Genomic DNA, 22,004 nt, shown 5'->3' with positions numbered 1-22,004 from the left:
TGAGTGCAGCTCCAACAACATCCAAAAAGTTTGATACCATCAAGGACAGAGCAGCCAGTTTGATTGGCACCACATTCACAAGCATCTACTCCCTCCACTACCAACGCTCACCATGTACTATCTACAAGATGCACTGCAGAAATTCACCAAAGGTCCTTAGGCAGCATCTTTTCAGCCCACGACTGATTCCATCTAGCAGGACAAGGGCAGCAGATGCAAGGGAATACCACCACCTGAAAATTCCTTTCCAACCCATTCACCATCCTGACTTGGAAATATATCTACTGTCGCTGGGTCAAAATCCTGGAATTCCCTCCCTAATTGTATTGTGTGTCCACATCCAGCCCATGGACTGCAAAGGTTCAAGAACCACCACCTTGAGGGCAACTAGGATGGACAATAAATGCTGACCTAGCCACAACCTCCTCACATCCCATGGATGAATTAAAAAACACAGTTAGGCTGAATGTCCTGTTTTAGTGTTCTGAAAATCTATGTAATTTATTGTTAAAAAGGAGCAAATGTACATTTGGAAATATCTTTCTAGCATGTTTTGCAAAAATATATTTTTGGATCTCTCAAATAGTTAAACAAACTCATGGCCATGAATCATTCCAAGAAATATTCAGGATATGCAGGCATGACAGCACGTACTGTCGCACGAACATATCTCTGAATGGCGAGCCAGCAGCAGCTATCCCACGCAACGTGCTTGGATATGAGCATCTCCCAGGTGAATCACTGTGTGGTCATAGATATTCATTTCTGCACAACAGCATGTTACAGTTTGAACGGGCTTCAATAATAGTGAGGTGGCAGCTTGAGGAAATTCCAAGTAATACCTAATCATTCTGAGGTGGTATGGTCTGGCTCCAGAAGTACAGTGCAGTCTCATTTCCAGTTCTGCGAGATTTTGACTGGGCTGTCTGGTTGGTCACCCACCAGTCTGACCAGAAAGCCGCAACCTTTTATGATACTTACATATTGGAATAATAGACAGGTTTATCAGCACCTGAGGCTATTGTGATTCCCAATGAAATCAGTTACTCTGACGTGAGATGTGTTACTGATTCACAAATATTTTTTTGCTTTGGTCCTGTACTGACCATTCCATTAACTCTCCCTAGTTAACTTGCAGGTGTCACGTGGTGAATTTGACTGATCAGTGTCATCCCACTGATGACACTGTTCAAATATCTCAGCTGTAGTGATTTGTTCTCTTGTAGCAAGGTGAGGTCTGGAATTTTGGAAGAATTATGGTAATACAGGTTTTCTGATCTAGTGATCTTGGGTTTGTATTAGGAAGCACTTGGAGTTAGGAAAGGTAACTTTGCTACCATACCAATGCCTTCTCCAGGCCAAAGAAATATTACATCAACCAATTTCCTTCCTCGCTTCCCAGTCTCCCCATTCTTGTACTGCTCAAGCAACCTGCCCACACTGCCTGATTATTTCCCCCTTCCATCCTCCCCAACCCACTTTAGCCTTCCCCTATGGCTCCCTGACTCCATAGTGCCTCTGCATTGCCGCATCCCTCCCACACCTTTTCCAGGCCTTCTTGCTTCCCTTGGTATTGCGCATTGTACACACATGCATGCATATAGACACGCTCATGGGCATGTGCACAGACATGTGTCACACACACCATACACACTCCAAACCCCACACTCCACAACCCCCCACACCCCCCATCCCAAACCCCACTCCCCACACAACCCACAACTGTACACCCCACAGGCCCCACACACTGCATGCGCACACCAGATACACACACCAGTAATGCGCAAACGAGACACATACGCATGCACAGCAGACACACACCGCACACACTGGACACACCAGACACACGCACATGCACACGCACATGCACATGCACACCACACACACAACAAACGCACACCACACACACTAGGCACACCAGACATACACGCATGCACACACACACACAGTGCGCGCTCATCACATGCCCTCTTGCCTGAGTCCTGAAGGAAAGGCAACAGTAGCCACTATTTTCCCAAAACTCTGCAAAATCCCAGAGACCTACATTAGTTTCTAATGGTAATTAATATTTCAAGTCCAGCATCCTTCTGAAGGAGGGCCACTGGGCTCAAACCATTGAATACTTTTTTTCTCTCTGAAGATGTTGGCAGACGTGCTGACCTTCTGCAGCAATTTCTGTTTTTAGTTTGTTTCAGATCTCCAGCATTCACAGTTGTTTTATTCATTCATCCACAGGATGAGGGCATCACTGGGTGGACCAGCATTTATTGCCCATCCCTAATTGCCCAGAGGGCAGCTCAGAGTGAACCACAGTGCTGTGGATCTGGAGTCACATGTAGGCCAGACCAAGTAAGGATGGCAGTTTCCTTCCCTAAAGAACATTAGTGAACCAGATGGGTTTTTCCTGAGAATCGGCAATGGATTCATGTTCATCACTAGATTCTTAGTTCCAGATATTCATTGAATTCAAATTCCACCATCTGCCATGGCGGGATTCGAACCCGGGTCCCCAGAACGTTATATAGGTCTCTGGATTAACTGTCCAGCAATAATACCAGTAGGCCAACGCCTCCCCCTAATTGTTTGTTTCGCATATTTGAACACTTTGGCATCAAAATCTACGCTGTTTTATGACTCCCTTAAGCTCATCAATTACAAAGAATCATGGTATTGCAGACCTGAGGATGCAGAGAGAAGTAAAAACTGTGGAGACATTGGGCATAATTTTCTAATCTTAGAAATGTGTGCTGTCAACCGAATGGTGAATTGCAAATGTTACACCTTTGTTCACAAACCATGTAGGAGGGTAGGGAAATCAGGAACAGTGTTAAAGCCAAAGAGGAGGCATATAAATAGCTCGGAAAACGCAGTAAACCTGAGGACCGGCAGAAATTTAAAATTCAGCAGAGGAGGACAAAGGGTTCAGTTCAGATGAGGAAAATAGAATATGAAAGTAAGCTTGCGGAAAACATAAAAACTGACAGCAAAAGCTTCTATGGATATGTGAAGAGAAAAAGACTGGTAAAGACAAACATTGGTCCCTTGCAGTTAGAATCAGGTGGAATGCGTAATGGTCAACAAAGAAATGGCAGACCAGTTGAACAAATACTTTGGATCTGTCTTCATTAAGGAGGACACAAATAACCTTTAGGAAATGCTAAGGGACAGAGGTCAAGCATGAAGGAAATCCTTATTAGTCAGGAAATGGTATTGGGCAAATTGATGGGATTAAAATCTGACATGCTGCCAGGGCCTGATGCCCTGTATCCCAGAGTACTTCAGGAAGTGGCCCTAGAAATAGCAGATGCATTGATGATCATTTTCAGCATTCTGTGGACTCTGGAAGAGTTCCAGTGGACTGGAGGGTAGCTAATGTAAGTCTACTCTTTGAAAAAGGAGGGAGAGAGAAAATGGGAATTATAGGCTGGTTAGCCTGTAGCAGTGGTGGGGAAAACACTGGAGTCAATCATTAAGGACGTAATAACTGAGCATTTGGAAAGCGCTGACAGAATTGGTCCTCATCAGCATGGATTCACTAAAGGAAAATCACGCTTGACAAATCTTCTGGAATTTTTTGAGAATGTGACCAATAGAGTAGACAAGACTGAATCTGTGGATGTATATCTGGACTTTCAAAAGGCTTTTGACAAGGTTCCACACAAGGGATTAGTAAGGAAAATTTAAGCTAATGGTAACAGAGGTAATGTATTGACATGGATAGAGAACTGGTTGGCAGACAGGAAGCAGAGAGTTGAATTAAACGGTCCTTTTCAGAGTGAAGGCAGTGACAAGTGGCGTGCCACAGGGTTCAGTGCTGGAACCTCAGCTGTTCACAATATACATTAAAGATTTGGATGAAGGAATTGAATGCCATACCTCCAAATTTGCAGATGACACAAAGCTGGGTGGCAGTGTGTGCTGTGAGAAAGATGGTAAGAGGCTGCAGGGTGACTTGGACAGACTGGCTGAGCAGCAAATGCAATATAACATGGATAAATGTGAGGTTATCCAGTTTGGTCACAAAAACAGGAAGGCAGATTCTTATCTGAATGGTGGCAGTTCAGGAAAAGGTGAGGTGCAACAAGACCTGGTTGTCATGGTGGAACAGTCGCTGAAGGTTGGCATGCAGCTACAGCAGGCAGTGAGGAAAGCTCATGGAAAGCTGGCCTTCACAGTGAGAGAATTTGAGTATCGGATTATACAGGGCCTTGGTGAGGTCACACCTTGCGTATTATGTGCAGTTTTGGTCTTCTAGTCTGAGGAAGGACATTAGTGCTGTTGAGGGAGTCCAGTGAACGGTTACCAGAATGATTCCCGGGATGGCAGGACAGACATATGAAGAAAGACAGGATTGACTGGGCTTGTATTCACCGGAATTTAGAAGAATGAGGGGTGATCTCATAGAAACATATAAAATCCTGATGAGACTGGACAGGCTAGATGTGGGAAGAATGTTCCCAATGTTGGGAAAGTCCACAACAAGGGGTCACAGTTTAAGAATAAGGTGTAAGCCATTCAGGACTGAGATGAGGAAGAATTTCTTCAGAGAGTCGTGAACCTGTGGAATTCTCTCCCACAGGAAACTGTTGGGGCCAGTTCATTAGATACATTCAAGAGAGAGCTGGACGTGGCCCTTGTGGCTAAAGGGATCAAGGGGTATAGAGAGAGGGCAGGAATGGGATACTGAGATTCCATGATCGGATTGAATGGTGGTGCGGGTTCAAAGGGCCGAATGGCTATTCCTGCACTTATTTACTATATTCCTATGTGTAATGACTTCAAAATAACATCTAATAACAAATAAAGTCTAGTGAAACAAGCAGAGACATGACCGATGAAATTGAGAACATGAGATTGTAAATTTTGTCAGAAAAAATGACCAGAAGAATCTAAAGGAAGGAGCAGAGAGACCTGGGATACATATGGACAGATCACTGAAGGTGGCAGGGTAGTTTGAAGAAGTAGTTCATGAGACATATAGAGTCAGAGAGCACAGAAACAGACCTTTCAGTCTAACCAATCCATATTTCCAAACTAAACAAGTCCCGCCTGCCTTGCTTGGCCCATATCCCTGTAAACTTATCCAAACGTTTTTCAAATATTGTAACTGTACCCACATCCATAACTTCCACTGGCAGTTCTTTCCACCCATGAACTACTCTCTGTGTAAAAATGTTGCCCCCATGTCTTTTTCAAATCTTTCTTCTCTCACCTTAAAAATATGCCCCGTAGTCTTGAAAGTCCCCACCCTAGGAAAAGACACTTGCTTATTCCCCTTATCTATGCCTTTCATGATTTTATAAGCCTCTGTAAGGTCATCCCTCAACCTCCTACGCGCCAGTGAAACAGTCCCAGCCTATCCAGCCTCTCCTTATAACTCAAACCTTGCATTCCTGGAAACATTCTAGTAAATCTTGTCTGAACCCTCTCCAGCTTAATAATATCCTTCCTATAACAGGGCAACCAGAACTGCTCACAGTACTCCAGAAAAAGGCGAACAGGGACCTGTACAACCTCAAAATGACATCCCAACTCCTATACTGAAAGGTCTGAGCACAATATAGTGGTGCTTTATAAGGAGAAACATCGAATACAAATGAAGGAAGTTTTGGTGAATCTTTACAAGATAATTTCAGACTTAACTGGAGGATTGTGTGCAATTCTGGGTACTTTTCTTCAGGAAGGATGTGAAGAATTTGGAGAGGGTGCAGAAAATAGTTCCAGTAATGGTTCTGGGATAAGGGTCTTGAGTTACAGGGATAACCCCTGAGGGTTGAGGATGCTTAATCTTTACATAGAATTGTACAGTCCCTACAGCATGGAAGAAAGCCATTCGGCCTATCAATTCCACACCGACCCTCCAAAGAATGTCCCACCCAGACAGCAACCCCCCCACCCCAACAACTCTATCCCCATAACCCTGCATTTCCCATGGCTAATCCACCTAACCTGCACATCTTTGGACTGTGGGAGGAAACCAGAGCACCCAGAGGAAACCCATGCAGACACAGGGAGAATGGGCAAACTCATGTACATACATTTAACATCTTTAGTATCTCAGAAAATCAAAGATATAAGGAAGTGAGGAGGAAAATGAAGTTGAAGTCTAATAATAACTATAATTGTACTAAATAATGGTTTGGGCTCGATGGCGTATAATGTAACAGTGTTCCTATTTCTTGTGATAGTTTGGAGAAGCTGAAGAGTTATCCCTGGAGAAAAGAAGATTAGGCAGATTTGTCAGGGGTGTTCAAAATCTTGAAGGATCTGGACAGAGTAGATAGAGAGCTGTTCCCATTTGTGGAAGTATCAAGAACCAAAGGGTATTAAGGTGATTAGCATAAAAATGAAAGGAGGCAGCAAGAAATATATTTTTGCATGGTGAATTGTCAGGATCCAGAATGCACTACTCGAGTGCATGCTGGAGACAGATGCAGTGTCTTTAAAAAGGGACTAAAAAAAGATTTGTGGAGCTACAGGACTACATGTAGTTAATAGAACTAACCAAGTACTGTAACAGAGAGGTGGCATAGACAAATGGAGAACGATTTTCTGATTCTCTGGGTTGATCTTCGAGAAGCAGTTGAGATGTAGGATTATTGGAGTCATTTCAGAGGAGAAGCCCAAGACTGTGTCTGAACCTGGAAGGGTAAGTTAAGAGCAAGTTTGTAGAACTTTACAGTTTACAGTTTGTAGAAGAAGGGGATAGACTGAGGATATGGATTACTCCGATCCAGGAGAGTTCTTCCATTAAACATGGAATCAAAGACTTGAAACTTAGTACAAAACAGAAAGGAATTCAGGAATTGTTGAAAAATTGTTGCCATGGAACTAAGCATCAACACCCTGGATTTTATCATTAGGTCTCTGAGTAGGAACATTATATTAAATTTGTATAAACAGTGTTTGTTCTCAATTGTAGTATTATGTTTAATTATGACTATCACACATTTGGAAGCATCTGAAGGTATCAGAGGGGTTGCAGAAACTAAGAATGTTTCCAGGGTCGAGGAACTTCAGTTGCATGGATAGATCGGAGAAGATGGCTTTGTTCTCCTTGGGAAAGGGGAAGTTGAAAGGACATCTGATAGAGATGTGCTAAATCACTTGGGATCTTGACAGAGTAATTCAGGAAAAACTGCTCCTGTTGGTGAACTGATCAAGAATAAGAAGACATTTAAGGTAATTGGCAAAAGGATCAATGCAACATGAGGAAAAGCATTTTTCACACAACAAGTGCTTGGGATCTGGACTGCATTGAGAGTGTGATGAAGGCAGGTTCAATTCAGGCTTTTCAAAAGGAAATTGGATCATTAGCTGAAAAGAAGAAATGTGCAGGGCTACGAGATAACGCAGGGTGCAGTACAAGTTGAAGTGCTCCTTTAGATGTGACGGACTGATTGGCATCCTTGTATGATTCATTCTGTGTAACTATTCTATGACTGTATGATTAACAGTAGGGGTTTTCGAACAGGATTCAGTTGCATTGTTTAAGCAAGGAACTGGATGAATTGCTGTTTGAAATAGGCATACAATATTTAGTTTTCAAATTGCTGGAAGGGAACTAGTGTGGAGGAGGACAGTGTGGTGGAATGCAAGGTATTAAGCCAATGTAGAAGCAAACAAGAGGATTCTTTAAATACGAATTCAACCAGTGGGAGCAATTTAAATGATGAAGAAATAAAGGAGGAATGTGTCTTAGATTGCAGCAAGTTTAAGGTACAGTTTGCTCACCTGTAATAATAGATATTGAGTCATTTAAGTGCTCTGAATTCTTGTGTTATGATTGGTTATTGACATTAATAATAAGCAGTGTTTGAATCAGTGTTGTCAATTACGAGCTAAGATGTTTTGATGAGGCTGCAGGTGGGTTTCTTTTACATTTGGTTACCGTTCCTGTGAGTAAACAGATGCTGGGCCACATGGCTACCTGGAATTACCTTATGTTATGAGGAACCCAAGGCTTCCAATTGCTTTCTGCCTTCTCCACTAAGGACAACTAATCTGCACAGTTTACACATGCTTGCTTGTAAGTCAGACTGAGTTGTTGCTGTTGCTGTATGATGAATTCATTGCTGACATCCTGTGTTTATAGCTTCTGCCAGATTTACAGCACAGCTGAGATTGAGCAGAGGTGTATTGTAGAAAAATCAAAGTTTTTAAAAGCTATTTTCTCATGGGTATGATACATTTTATTTTTCTAGTTTGTTCTCATTTCTCTCCTTCCTCCTCTGCCTTCACTGAAGGTGCAAACTCCAAGTGGTATTGAATATCTTGACCAACTTTCTTAGCGTACTCAAGTATATCTCTTATGATTCAGCTGATCAGTGAGTGCCAAGAGATAACTGCAGGAGCCTGGCATGGCAATTGAGTCCCAATGTCACTGCATTTTCCAATAGCACTCAAATTTTAATCACTCGATCCGAAATGTTAGCACTGATTTCTTTCCACAGATGCTGCCAGACCTGCAGAACAGTAGATAAATACACCTGATTGTATGGAATGTAACAGGAATAATTTCTGGCTGGTGCAGAGTTTAAATATTTTTATATAAGGAGATACTGCCTGTGGAATTGTAATGATCAGATTGTCAAAATGAAACCACACCTTCTGAACTGAAGAGCTCCTTGCACAATATGCTGAAAACTAACCAGACTGAGTAGGAGCTGAGATAACCAGGTGTAGAGCTGGATGAACACAGCAGGCCAAGCAGCATCATAGGAGCAGGAAGGCTGACATTTCGGGCCTAGACCCTTCATCCTCTGAGTAGGAGCGTCAGCTACTGCAGGCATCACCTTGAGCAGTATCTCTAATTAGTTGTGTTGCACAAAACTTGCCTTTTGATTGCGTAAATCCCCAAGTATCTGATCTGGTAAACAGATCTGTAAGAGGGCGTGACAGTGAGCCATCAACACTGGAACTGTTTCTTCCAAAGCAATCACCTGAGTGGGTGGGGCAGGCTGCTCAAAGTGAAAGGATGATTTCTAGTATTTTACGTTAAGCAACTTATAGCAGAGCCACGTGTTTGGGGACAAAAGTACATTTGTCAGGCATTACAACTGTGATGTAGAGGAACAGGCAAAAAGAAGTCAGATACAAAGGTTTATAAAACTGTCAGCTTGTATAAAGAGCAGAACAGCACAGGAAAAGGGCCTTAAGCCCATCAAGACTATGCTGACACAAGATGCCTTTCTAAACTAAAAAACTTTTTGCCTTTATGTTGTCCATGTCCCTGTGTTCCCTACCTAATCATATATCTGTCAAGTGCCTCTTAAACATTGCAATTGAGTCTGCCTCCACCACCACCTCTGATAGCGTATTCCAGGCACTTACCACTCTGTACGTAAATAAAAACTTGCCACTCTCATCTCCTTTAAACTGACCCCTTTTACATTCACCTTAAACCTATGACCCTAGTAATTGACATTTCTACCCTGGCAAAAAGACTCTGATCGTCCATTATATTCATGCCTCTCATAATTTTGTAAACTTCTATCAGGTCACCCTCAGCCTCTGATTTTCAAGTGAAAACAAACCAAGTTTGTCCATTCTCTCCTCCTGTCTAATACCCTCCAAACCAGGCAAAATTCTGGTAAACAGTTTTTGTACCCTGTCCAAAGCCTCCACTTCCTTCTGACCGTGTGGTGACCTGAATTGTATGCAATATTCCAAATGTGGCCAGACAGCAGCAACATGAAGATTCCATAGTTGGGATGCAATGCTGGGAACCTGCCTGAAAACGAGATTCAAACTCTGTTTGGATAGATACCCAAGAGTCAGAACTGTGGGTTTAAGGTGAGGACCACATTTGTGTTCATCAGACTGTGATTTAGATAGTTAAGTACTTGCTCTTGTTAACAGAGCAGAGAATCTTTGTACTCTTAATGTCTGTTTAAAATCAGCCCCATTTTCACAAATGACAGGTGTTTTTTGATCTCTCTTACCTTGTGATTTGTGCTGTTGTCAAGAATTCAGTGAAATATGAATGTTGCTGTTTAAAATCTTTATACAGTTATTCAATGTCCAAACTAGAAAGTAAGCTCTGTAAAGCCACTGAAGAAAATGAGGAAGGTGGTTGAGATGGTGCTGAAAGTAACTGGCAGAAGCCAAGTGCTGTAACTGTTTGTCAGAATAAAGTTTTAGCGTTCTGTGGTTGGTTGTTCTGTGCAGAGCTTTGACTGTGTTAGCCTTGGCTTAGTGGTTCAGTTATGCTGAGAGACCTAGGGGCTCAGGTACATAGTTTCTTGAAAGTTGCATCACAGGTAGACAGGGTAGTTACAAGTATTCAGCATGCTTGCCTTCATTTCTTAGACCATTGAGTGTAAGAGTTGAGACATTATGTTGAGATGATACAGGACGTTGGTAAGGTGACTGTTGGAGTACTGTGTACAGTTCAGGTCATCCTGCTACAGGAAGGATATTATTAAATTAGAGAGGGTTCAGAAGAGATTTACCAGGATGTTACCGGGAATGGAAGGTTTGAGTTATAAGGAGAGGCTGAATAGCTAGGACTTTTTTCACTGGAGGGGTGACCTTATACAGGTTTATCTTTACACTAGAATGGGGGAGTTCAAAACTAGGGGCATATTGTTAAGGTGAAGGAGTAAGATTTAAAAGGGACCTAAGGGGCAACCTTTACACACAGAGGGTGGTTTGTATGCAGAATGAACTGCCGGAGGAAGTGGTATATGCAGGTAAAGTTACAACATTTAAAAGACGTTTGGGATATGTAAATAAATAGGATATGAAAAGAATATGTAAGAATATGGTGCAAACACAGGCAAGTGGGACTAGTTTAGTTTGGAAAACTTGGTTGGCAAGGATCAGTTGGACCTGTTTCCGCACTGTATGACTGTATCTGAACAGTGAGAATCACTCAACAGTACAAATATAGATTTCCAGAACAGTTAAAGCACAATGAATTGCAATAGTTGCAACAGTTTGATTACAATGCAACCATAACTCAATTGCAGCCCAATTGGAGTAGAGAATGAGTGTGACATAATTCAATTCAATTCTGCATGTTTTCAGTAATTGGGTTTCAATATAGTTGGAAGGAATATGGTTGCTAAGATCATGTTACGAGACTGATAACCCAGAAGCCTGGACTAGATGATGTGGAGACGAGGCATTTAGCACACTTGCCTTCATTGCCTGGGCTATTGTGTATATGCCTTGTTATTCCAGATTCCACCTGGAGAATTTGAATTCAATTGACTGAGTCTGGAAAATTTAGTACCGGTACTTATTGCTATAAGACTACCAGATTGTAGTGCAAAGCCTACTAATATGCTTTTGGAACAAAAATCTACCCTGTTTACTTGCTTTTGTCTGTAAGTGACTCCAGGCATCCAGCTAACGTGGTTGACTTTTTACTGACATCTGAAATGGCCCAGCAAGCCATGCAATTGTGCCAAAGCATTCTGAATATGCATAATGAGTATAAAACTGGATTGGCGACCCAACATCTGGAAGGTCAATTGATCAAGGCATTGGAATTCAAATACAAAATACGTACACCCTGCTGAGATGACCCTAATAAAGTGGTCCTTACCAACATCTGGAAACTTATATCAAAATTGAGAGGCGTCCAACAGATTAATCAAATGATAACCTAATATAGCTTTAGTCACAGAACTGTACATTGCACTAGCATCCCAGATTCTTCCATCACTATCCCTGGGTATTTACTGCCACCTTCCCAACCCTTTCCTTCATAGGACAGCTCCCACAAAAGGTGGAGTCAGGTTTGTATACAGTCTGGAAGCAGTGACTCTGGGAGTCCTCAGCTTTGACTCTGAAACACATGAAGTCTTGTAATATTAGATCAAAGTGGGAAAGAAAACCTCCCACTGATTGCTATCTACCATCATCTCTCAGTTTATATATCAATACTCCTCCATGTTGAATACTGCTTGGAAGATGCACTGAGAGCAGTAACCGAGCAGAATGGCCTAATTCTGCTCCTATACCCTATGATCTTACAGAGCCTCCATGCCCATAACCAGCAGTACCTCAGCACTACTATGAACCTGAAGGAGATAGCTATGAGATTGGGCCTGTAGAAAGTGTTTAAGAGAGCCAACATGGAGGAAAGCTGACTTGACCTGACTCTCACCATTCTGCATGTCAGAGATGTATCAGACCATGCTTGTATTGGTAAGGGTGACCATCACATCAGCCTTGTTGAGATAACGCAGGGGATGCCCTCCATTGTGTTGTTTGTCACTGTATTGAAGATGCTGATTAAGGACAGATATAATATTATTGGCATCAGTGAGGCGCTCTGGATCATCTGCAGCAGAATTGAACACTTACCTCAATCTGGATCCATCACAAATCCTGAATCAGTGGAAGTAGAGAAGAGCATGCTGGGAGCAGCACTAAGCAAATCTAAAATATCAGTCTGATGAAGATACAACACATCAAAAGCAGCGTGCTACATACATACCTAAGTGATCCTGCCATCAACCGATCACATCATTGTTCTATGGACCTGTCACGTCCAGTCACCGTCAATAGCGTTACACTCAAAACCTGGGTGAGGTTCTCCAAGTTGTTACAGTTCCAGGTGGGATACCCCAAATCATTAAGATCCTGAGTGATGAGGAATGAACTGGCTCCCTTTCTTGATTCACCTGTTCCCCTCATAGATTGCAATAAGGTCAAACTGCATTTCTTTCCTTTTGGATACCTTTCTCTCAGATCCAAATGAACCCCTGTTTTAAAAGCAGTCAATTTAACCAGGCTTTCTTGAGTTAAAAATGAGAGTTTATTAATTACGAAATGTGAGAAGAATTAATAAAATTGCAGCTGTTACATTGGCGATTACTGGTAATGTTGACATTGGAAGTTGATTTCAAGATTCTTAGTTTTATGGTTTATTTACAAATCTGTTGTTCTGATACTTTTGACTGCCTTAGTTCTAGCATTCGGGGTGAGAGAGTCCTTTTTCACCCCAGCCTGGCTTGCTCACTAGCACTCACAGTTAGAGATCCTTTCACCTGAAACAGGGGTGTTTAAGCGATGGCCCCTGTAACCTTCTCAAAATGCTAATGCACAACCCCAGGTTAGTACACCCACAAGAACCTCCGTCCTCTAGTCCACTCCAGGAACATTGAAACTGACATTTTAAAACAAAGAACAATACAGCACAGGAGCAGGCCTTTTGGCCCTCCAAGCCTGTGCCGATGCATTTTGCTCTTCTGTACTAAAACTGTCTTCACTTACAGGTTCCCTCTATTCCCTTCCTATTCATGCTTTCGTCCAGGTGCTTCTTGAATGCTGCTATTACCTCTGCTTCCACTACCACCTCTGGCAGCACATTGCAGGCACTCACCACCCTTTGTGTCCTTGTGTATTCTTCAAAGGGAACAACACAATATGTGTCTGCAGTTTGGGACTTATTTCACAGAGGATGGCTTGCTGTTGAAAAGTGGATCATTGCCTCTCATTTTCTTTGCAGTCATTTGACATCATAGTCCAGTCTCTTTTGACTTGCCTCACCCCCTTTGAAGTGCTGTTGTTTGATATGCCTTTTACATCTTTACGTGTGACATTTGATTGGGTGTCCCTCTCTAGGCAGCCATTTATTTTTCATCTGTAGCCATTTTGGACTGTGTCAGCTATCTGTTTAAAGAAATTCATTTCGGAATTACAAGTGTCCTTTGGAGTTCTCACCCATTGCTATGATAGTGATGGTCAACAATTAAACAACTAAAGTATGAGACTCCAGAAGATCCCATCTCCAGTGATGACAGAGGCCAACACACATGAACAAAAAGGGCTAACACTTTTCAGTTACCTTCAGCGAGAAATGCCTAGTGGATCTTCTACCTCCTTCTAAGATATCCTTTATCACAGAAGCAAGCCTTCAGCTAAACAAATAAAAACTAAGGAACTATGGAGATAGTAGGAACTGCCGATGCTGGAGAATCTGAGATAACAAGGTGTAGGGCTGGATGAACACAACAGGCCAAGCAGCATCAGAGGGGCAGGAAAGCTGACGTTTCGGGTCTAGACCCTTCTTCAGAAATGGGAGAGGGGAAGGAGATTCTGAAATAAATAGAGAGAGAGGGGGAGGATGGAAGATGGATAAAGGAAAAGATAGGTGGAGAGGAGACAAACAGGTCAAAGAGGCGGGGATGGAGCCAGTAAAGGTGAGTGTAGATGGGGAGTTAGGGAGGGGATAGGTCAGTCCAGGGAGGACGGACAGGTCAAGAAGGCGGGATGGGGGTGGGGCTTGAGATAGGAAGAGTGGATAGGTGGGAGGAAGGACAGATTAGGGAGGTGGGGCCAAGCTGGGCTGGTTTTGGGATGCGGTCGGGGGAGGGGAGATTTTGAAACTTGTGAAGTCCACATTGATACCATTGGGCTGCAGGGTTCCCAACCTAAATATGAGATACTATTTCTGCAACCTTTGGATGGCATCGTTGTGGCACTGCAGGAGGCCCAGGATGGACATGTCGTCCAAGGAATGGGAGGGGGAGTTGAAATGGTTCACGACTGGGAGGTGCAATCGTTTGTCGCGAACCGAGCGTAGGTGTTCCGCAAAGTGGCCACCAAGCCTCCGCTTGGTTTCCCCGATGTAGAGGAGGCCACAGCGGATACAGTATACCACATTAGCAGATGTGCAGGTGAACATCTGTTTGATGTGGAAGGTCTTCTTGGGGCCTGGGATGGGGGTGAGGTGTAGGGGCAGGTGTAACACTTCCTGTGGTTGCAGGGAAAAGTGCTGGGGGTGGTGGGGCTGGTGGGGAGTGTGGAGCGGACAAGGGAGTCAGAGAGAGTGGTCCCTCCGGAAAGTAGATAAGGGTGGGGAGGGAAAAATGTCTTTGGTAGTGGGGTCAGATTGCAGATGGCAGAAGTGCCGGAGGATGATGCGTTGAATCCGGAGGTTGGTGGGGTGGTACGTGAGGACAAGGGGGATTCTGTTTTGGTGGTTGTTGCGGGGAGGGGGTGTGAGGGATGAGTTGCGGGAAATGCAACAGACACGGTCAAGGGCGTTTTCGACCAATTCACCTCCCTGCCATCTGCAATCTGACCCCACTACCAAAGACATTTTTCCCTCCCCACCCTTATCTGCTTTCCGGAGGGACCACTCTCTCCGTGACTCCCTTGTCCGCTCCACACTCCCCACCAGCCCCACCACCCCTGGCACTTTTCCCTGCAACCACAGGAAGTGCTACACCCGCCCCTACACCTCACCCCCGTCCCAGGCCCCAAGAAGACCTTCCACATCAAACAGATGTTCACCTGCACATCTGCTAGTGTGGTATACTGTATCCGCTGCTCCCGTTGTGGCCTCCTCTACATTGGGGAAACCAAGCGGAGGCTTGGGGACTGCTTTGTGGAACACCTACACTCGGTTCGCGACAAACAACTGCACCTTCCAGTCGCGAATCATTTCAACTCCCCCTCCCACTCCTTGGACGACATGTCCATCCTGGGCCTCCTGTAGTACCACAATGATGCCACCCAAAGGTTGCAGGACCAGCATCTCATATTTAGCTTGGGAATTCTGTAGCCCAATAGTATCAATGTGGACTTCACAAGCTTCCAAATCTCCCCTCCCCCGACTGCATCCCAAAACCAGCCCAGCTTGGCCCCGCCTCCCTAACCTGTCCTTCCTCCCACCTATCCACTCCTCCTACCTCAAGCCCCACCCCCATCTCCTACCTACTAGCCTCATCCCGCCTCCTTGACCTGTCCGTCCTTCCTGGACTAACCTATCCCCTCCCTAACTCCCCATCTACACTTACCTTTACTGGCTCCAACCCCGCCTCTTTGACCTGTCTGTCTCCTCTCCACCTATCTTCTCCTTTATCCATCTTCTATCCGCCACCCCCTCTCTCTATTTATTTCAGAATCTCCTTCCCCTCTCCCATTTCTGAAGAAGGGTCGAGACCCAAAACATCAGCTTTACTGCTCCTCTAATGCTTCTGGGCCTGCTGTGTTCATCTAGCTCTACACCTTGTTATCTGAGGAGCTATGGATGCTGGAAATCAGAAACAAAAACAGAATTGCTGGGAAAACTCAGATGCATCTGTGGACAGAAAGCAGAGTTAAGATTTCTGGTTCAGTGACCCTTCTTCCAATCCTTCAGCTGGTTTGATTCACTCAATATTGCTCTCAATAAACCATTGAACTAATTGAATACACCAAAGGCAATGGGCCCTGTCAACATTCTGGCTCTCGTGCTAAAGACATTGCACCCAGAACCAGGAATACTTTTAGTCGTACTGTTCCAGCACTTCAACACTGGCGTCTACCAGATACAAGGAAAATTGCTAATGTTTTTTTCCTGTCCACAAAAAAAGGACAAATCTGATCTCCCCAGTCTCCTAATCCTCAGCAAAACTTACAGCACTATCCAGGGGCATTTGCTAAGCAATAATGTGCTCGTCAGTGGTAAGTTTAGGTTCGGCCAGGACGACTCACTTCCTGACCTCATTACAGCCCTCCACTAAACAGGCAAAAGAGCTGAATTCCAGAGTTCAGATGAACATGAGTGTCACTGACATCAAGGCAGCATTTGATCAAGTGTGGGATCAAGGAGCCCTAGTGAGATTGAAATTAATGTAAATCAAGGGGCAAATTCAACGCCAGCTGAAGTCATACCCAGAACAAAGGAAGGTGGTTGTGCTTGTGGGAAACTAATCATCTTAGCCAAATACTTGGATGCAGGAATTCCTCATAGCACTGTCCTAGGCTTAACTATCCTCAGCTGCTTTATGAATGATTCTTGCTCTATCATGAAGGCAGAAGTGGGAATGTTTGCTGCTAAGTACACAATGTTCAATTTCATTTGAAACACTTCAGATAATAAGGAGGTGCCCACATGCAGTGAGATCTGACCAGTATTCAGGCTTGTGTTGTTCAGTGGTAAATTCTATTCAGGCCACATAAATCCCAGATAATCACCATCAGAAATATGGCTTTTAAACGTTTAACACTTAATATTTAAAAGCACTGACAACATCAAATCCCTCATTAACGTGCAAAAAAAGCTAAATACTTTAGATGTTGGAAGCCTGAAATGAAAAGAGAAAGTGTTTGAGAAACTCAGCTGGTCCTGCAGTATCTGTGAAGGAAAATCAAAGTTCACGTTTCGGGCCTGGTGACTCTTTCTCAGAACTCTGAGGAGGACGTCCTGAGGAAGGGTCACCGGACCCGAAACGTTAAACTCTGATTTCTCTTCACAGATGCTGCCTGACATGCTGAACTTTTTCAACAACTTCTGTTTTTCTTTAGTTTCTGATTTACAGCGTTCACAGTTCACAGTCATGGTTTTTACATTGTCAGGAATGCTGTCTACTTTGTTTGGATAAATGCAGCTCCAACAGCACTCAAGAAGTTTGATACCATCCAGCAACAAGCAACATGTTTAATTAGCACACTATCCCTTCGACCATCTCCCCACCAGACACATAGGGGCTGCGGTGTGTATCATCTCCAATAGGCCGCGCAGAGATTCCAAGGCTTTTTCGACAGCACCTTTCAAAACTACGTTAACGCGTAAAAGGAGCAAGGCAACAGGCCCGAGGGAACATTAATGCTTCCAAATTCTCCTTCAAATCAAATAACATCCTGATTTGGCAGTATATTACAGTTTCTTCTTCATCGCTAGCTCAAAATCCTATGTAGCGAAACTGTGGGAAATACCTTCACTTTGCGTACTAGAATGATTCAAATAAACAAGGGTAAATAGGGACAGGAAGACAGTGGCTTTGCAAGTGACTCATACATTGTGTTTATTCTAATTTTCTATCCGGCTGCGTGAGCCTCTAAGATCCGAGCACAACACCGACTTCCGGAGCCCGACGCCAACACCATGTGTACGAAACCTTAGAGCGCTGTGTGCACGCAGCTGTGCAGCTGTGAGAGGACGGTGCCTATATCCCCAAGAATTAATATAAGTTTACACTGGTTTGAAAAGATTACAAGGAATTAAAGTGGAGTTAGCTTAAAGTACAGTTATTTCAGCCTATAGTCCCAACAGTAGTTGTACAATGGTTAGACAGCTAGATTATAATGCAGCTATATTTGTTTGATTACAACCTCATTACTTGCAGTTAGATTATAAGTTTCTGTTTATCCATATTTGGACAGGACTATTAATGGTGGCAGTAATGAACGCAGTTTACGGTGATGCACATTCATGCATGTTGCCTTCGGCGTGATCTTCCCTCGGATTGTGTTACATCTTTGAATAATCAGTGAGTTGAGAATGTTCCAGGTGATTTGCTTCAGTTTTTAAAATCTGAACTCAGGATTTTACAACTAAAAATGGCCAACTCCCTCAGCTGCTAAAATTGGAATGCACAGACCTACAGAGCTTTGTTCCTTGAAGGAATTTTGCAATAGTGTTTTATCCCAATAACATGTTGTTATGCGCATTGGAATGTGCGTAACCGTAGTTAAACTGGCTCCTCCTCCCAGTTGCCTAGTCAATATTGTTGTTACAAGGCAGATAGGAGCTGAAAGCTGGCAGTTTGTTTCCGCTCTCTTTTCCTTTCCCACTTGTTTGTGGTAGGAGTAAGTCTCAGGGATGTTGTTGCCGAGTGCTCCCTCCGTTGACGCCTGTACACCACTTCTGAACTCCGAATCTCTGATCTGAACAAACCAAAGTGAAGACGAGTTTTGGGAGCGCGGCTGCATATTCTGTGCTTCTGAAGCTGAACGGTACCAAAGATTTGGAATGAATTGTGCTGGGAAGAATTCTGTAACAAGTATTGAAACATTGCTCAGCTCTGTCCTATTATATTGCAGGGGTTTTGTTGAGGGTTGCGTTTTTATGTGTGTCGCTTGGTTAATATTTTACATTCATTATAGATCAACAAAGGGCAGTCATTCTTTGGATCACATACTGAGGTTTTGAAATGATGCATTCTTTCAACTTCAGTCAGAGGAAGAGGAACTGTATTTTGATTGGAGAAAATATAGTTAAATTTTTTGGTATTTGAATTTGCTTGAATAGCAGCAAATCATTCTCTCCTGTACTAGACTGAGAGCAATGTCTGGTTGCCTGGCTTCCCTTGTTAATGCAGTCGAACAGTGGATGCCCACTTAGGTCACTCTACTGTTTGTGGATTCTGCTCTTTTACAGGTAGAAACTCCATGTGTGCATTATATTCCAGTAGTGTTCCCATTACAATTCTGTTTGAGTGGTGGGACATTCTGTATCCTGTGATATTTCTGTTTGGATTAAGTGAGGAAGAGTTCTATTTCTCTGTTATGTTACTGTTTGGGTATGGAGTTCTTTTTGTGTTTGGAAGGAATTCTGTATATGTTATATTATTGCTTGAATGTGAAATGAGCTGGTGGCAGGAGGAAGAAATCTGTATCTCTTGTATTACTGTTTAGAAGTGATTCTGCTCACCTCTTTGATCTTCATTTCTATGGACTATCTCTGTTAGGGTTTCGACTGATATTCTACCCGCCAAATTGCTTCCTGATTTCACTTGTCAACCATGTGTGTGTCCCTGTCTTAGATGAAGGGTTGTCAATGACCTACATAGACTTGCTCATTGAGTCTCTTATCTGCATTATGCAATAGCAATCAATTGTAATTTTTTTTCAAGTATCTATTTCTCAAAACAAGTTAGCTTTTAAGTAGTGTCTAGGATAACATTCCGACAAAACTTCGGTTTTGGCTGCATTGCTTTTGACAAATATATTGTCTATGCCTTGGAGTTCCACTCAGGTATAATACGGTCATATTACGTTCATTCATAATTTGTACTTGGAAATGTTATGGTAGTTTTTAGCAGTGTCCATTCTCTTTGCTGCCAGGATATATTATAACAGATGCAAGGGAATTAACCAGGGATTTTTAACTGGAGTTTTCCATATGCCCATTTCTTTTATTTTTGCCAGCTGCTCCCAACCTGAGTCTATCACATCGATTTACACCTTTTTTTGCCAATATTTTTCTCTCTATCTCCCTGAGATTCTATCCTGTCATGATGTCTTCTTCTGTATCGCACTTCCTATATTGTCTGCCCTCCCAAGTTTGTACCCAATCCTTTAATATTTTCTTTGTTTACTCATTCAAGGGATGTGGACATTACTGGCTGGGCTAAGATTTTTTTTGTTAGTCCAACTGAATTGTCTTGGAGAAGGTGGTGGTAAGCTGTCTTTCTGAACTTCTGTAGTCCATGTAGTGTAGGGATATCTATCAGTGCACAGGATAAGGCAGAAGCATTTGCATCAATCTTCAGCCAGAAGTGTAGAGCAGGTGATTCATTTCAGCCTCATTCACTGGTCTCTAGCATCCCAGATGCCAGCCTTTAGCCAATTCGATTCACTCCACGTGATATCAAGAAATGGTTGGAGACATTAGATACTGCAAAAGCTATGGGCCCTGACAACATTTTGACAATAGTACCAAAGACTTGTGCTGCAGAACTTGTTGCTCTCCAGCCAAGCTGTTCCAGTATAAATACAACACTGGCATCTACTGGACAATGTGGAAAGTTGCCCTGGTATACCTTGTACACAAAATGCAGGACAAGTCCAGTCCAACCAATTACCGCTCCATCAGTTTACTCTCGATCATCAGTAAAGTGGTAGAAGGTGTCATCAACAGTGCTATTAAGCAGCATTTGCTCAGCAATAACCTGTTCAGTGATGCTCAGTTTGGGTTCTGCTGGGGCCACTGAGCTCCTCATTATAGCTTTGGTTCAACCATAGACAAAAGAGCTGAATTTCAGAGTTGAAGTGAGAGTGACAAGCCTGGATATCAAGGCTGCATTTGATTGAGCGTGTCATCAAGGACCCCCAGCAAAACTGGAATCAGTGGGAATGGGAGAAAACCCTCAGCTGTTTGAAGTCATACCTAGCACACAGGAAGATGATTATGGCTTTTGGAGGTCAGTCATCTTAGGTCCAGTACATCTCTGCAGGAGTTCTTCAGAGCAGTGTCCTAGGCTCAAACATCTTCAGCTGCTTCATCAATGACCTTCCTCCATCATAAGGTCAGAAGTAGGGATGCTTGCCGATGATTGCGCAATGTTCAACACCATCCGCGACTCCTCAGTTACTAAAGCAACCCATGTTCAAATGCAACAAGACCTGGACAATATTCAGGCTTGGGCTGACAAGTGGAAAGTAACATTCATACCGTACATGCCAATCAATGACAGTCTACAATAAGAGAAAATCAGACCACCGCCCCTTGACATTCAATAACATTACCATCACCAAATCCCCACAATCAACATCCTGGGGGGCTACTGCTGACCAGAAACTCAGCTGAACTTGCCACACAAATACATGTGAACAAAGGCAGGTCAGAGACTAGGAACACTGAAGTCAGTAACTCCCCTCCTGACTCCCCAGATCCTGTCTGCTATCTACAAAGCATAAGTAAAGAGTGTATTGGAACGCTCCCCACTTGCCTGGATGAGGCAACTCCAACAACATAAAGAAGCTTGACACCATGCGGGACAAGGCAGCCTACTTAATTGGCACTGCATCCACAAGCATCAACTCCCTCCACCATCAATGCTCGGTAGCAGCAGTCTGTACTATCTACAAGATGGACTGCAGAAATTCACAAAGACCACTTCTTTGTAGAAGGGCAAGGGCTGCAGATACGTGGGAACACCACCTGCAAATTCGTTTCCAAGCCACTCACCATCCTGACTTGGAACACTCCCCGCTTGCCTGGATGATTACTTCAGTGTGATTGAGTCAAAATCCTGGAACTCCCATCCTAATGGCATTGTGTCTACCTACAGCACATGAGCTGCAGTGAATTAAAAAGGCAGCTCATCACCACCTTCTTAAGGGCAAATAGAGACGGGTAATAAATGATGGCCCTGCCAGCGATGCCCACATCCCATAAAAGAGTTTAAAAAAATAAATGCAGCCTTCTTTCATCCTCAATGTTGTTGAAGAAAACTATTCTACAGATATTCAAGAAATTCATTATCCACATGATGTATGCTAATCTACTTTAATCCAATCTATATGAAAGTTAAACTCCCCCATTTTAAAAA

The 22,004-nt window shown here is 43.3% G+C and overlaps 1 protein-coding gene across 8 annotated transcripts in view; it reads left to right on the top strand.

Moving 5' to 3' along the window:
* The window catches only part of LOC109917665 (rho GTPase-activating protein 32-like), a 488,544-nt gene that overhangs the window by 382,328 nt on the left and 84,212 nt on the right, over positions 1-22,004 (top strand). The window contains exon 1 of one of the 8 annotated variants that reach the window (XM_048615496.1): positions 18,484-18,684. The exons of 6 other annotated variants lie outside the window; for them this stretch is intronic. Coding sequence is in view for 1 of the 2 variants with exons in the window: in XM_048615494.1 (XP_048471451.1) it covers positions 18,701-18,731 (31 nt within the window). In the remaining variant the exon portion in view is untranslated. Of the gene's footprint in view, positions 1-18,483; positions 18,732-22,004 lie in introns of those variants that run through there. One more of the 8 variants, XM_048615494.1, reaches the window with a different exon arrangement.

Source organism: Rhincodon typus, chromosome 32, assembly GCF_021869965.1.
Source record: "Rhincodon typus isolate 14 chromosome 32, sRhiTyp1.1, whole genome shotgun sequence".
Lineage (NCBI taxonomy): Eukaryota > Metazoa > Chordata > Chondrichthyes > Orectolobiformes > Rhincodontidae > Rhincodon > Rhincodon typus.
Note: the sequence above shows the minus strand (reverse complement) of the source record. Positions and strands in the feature narration are given on the sequence as shown.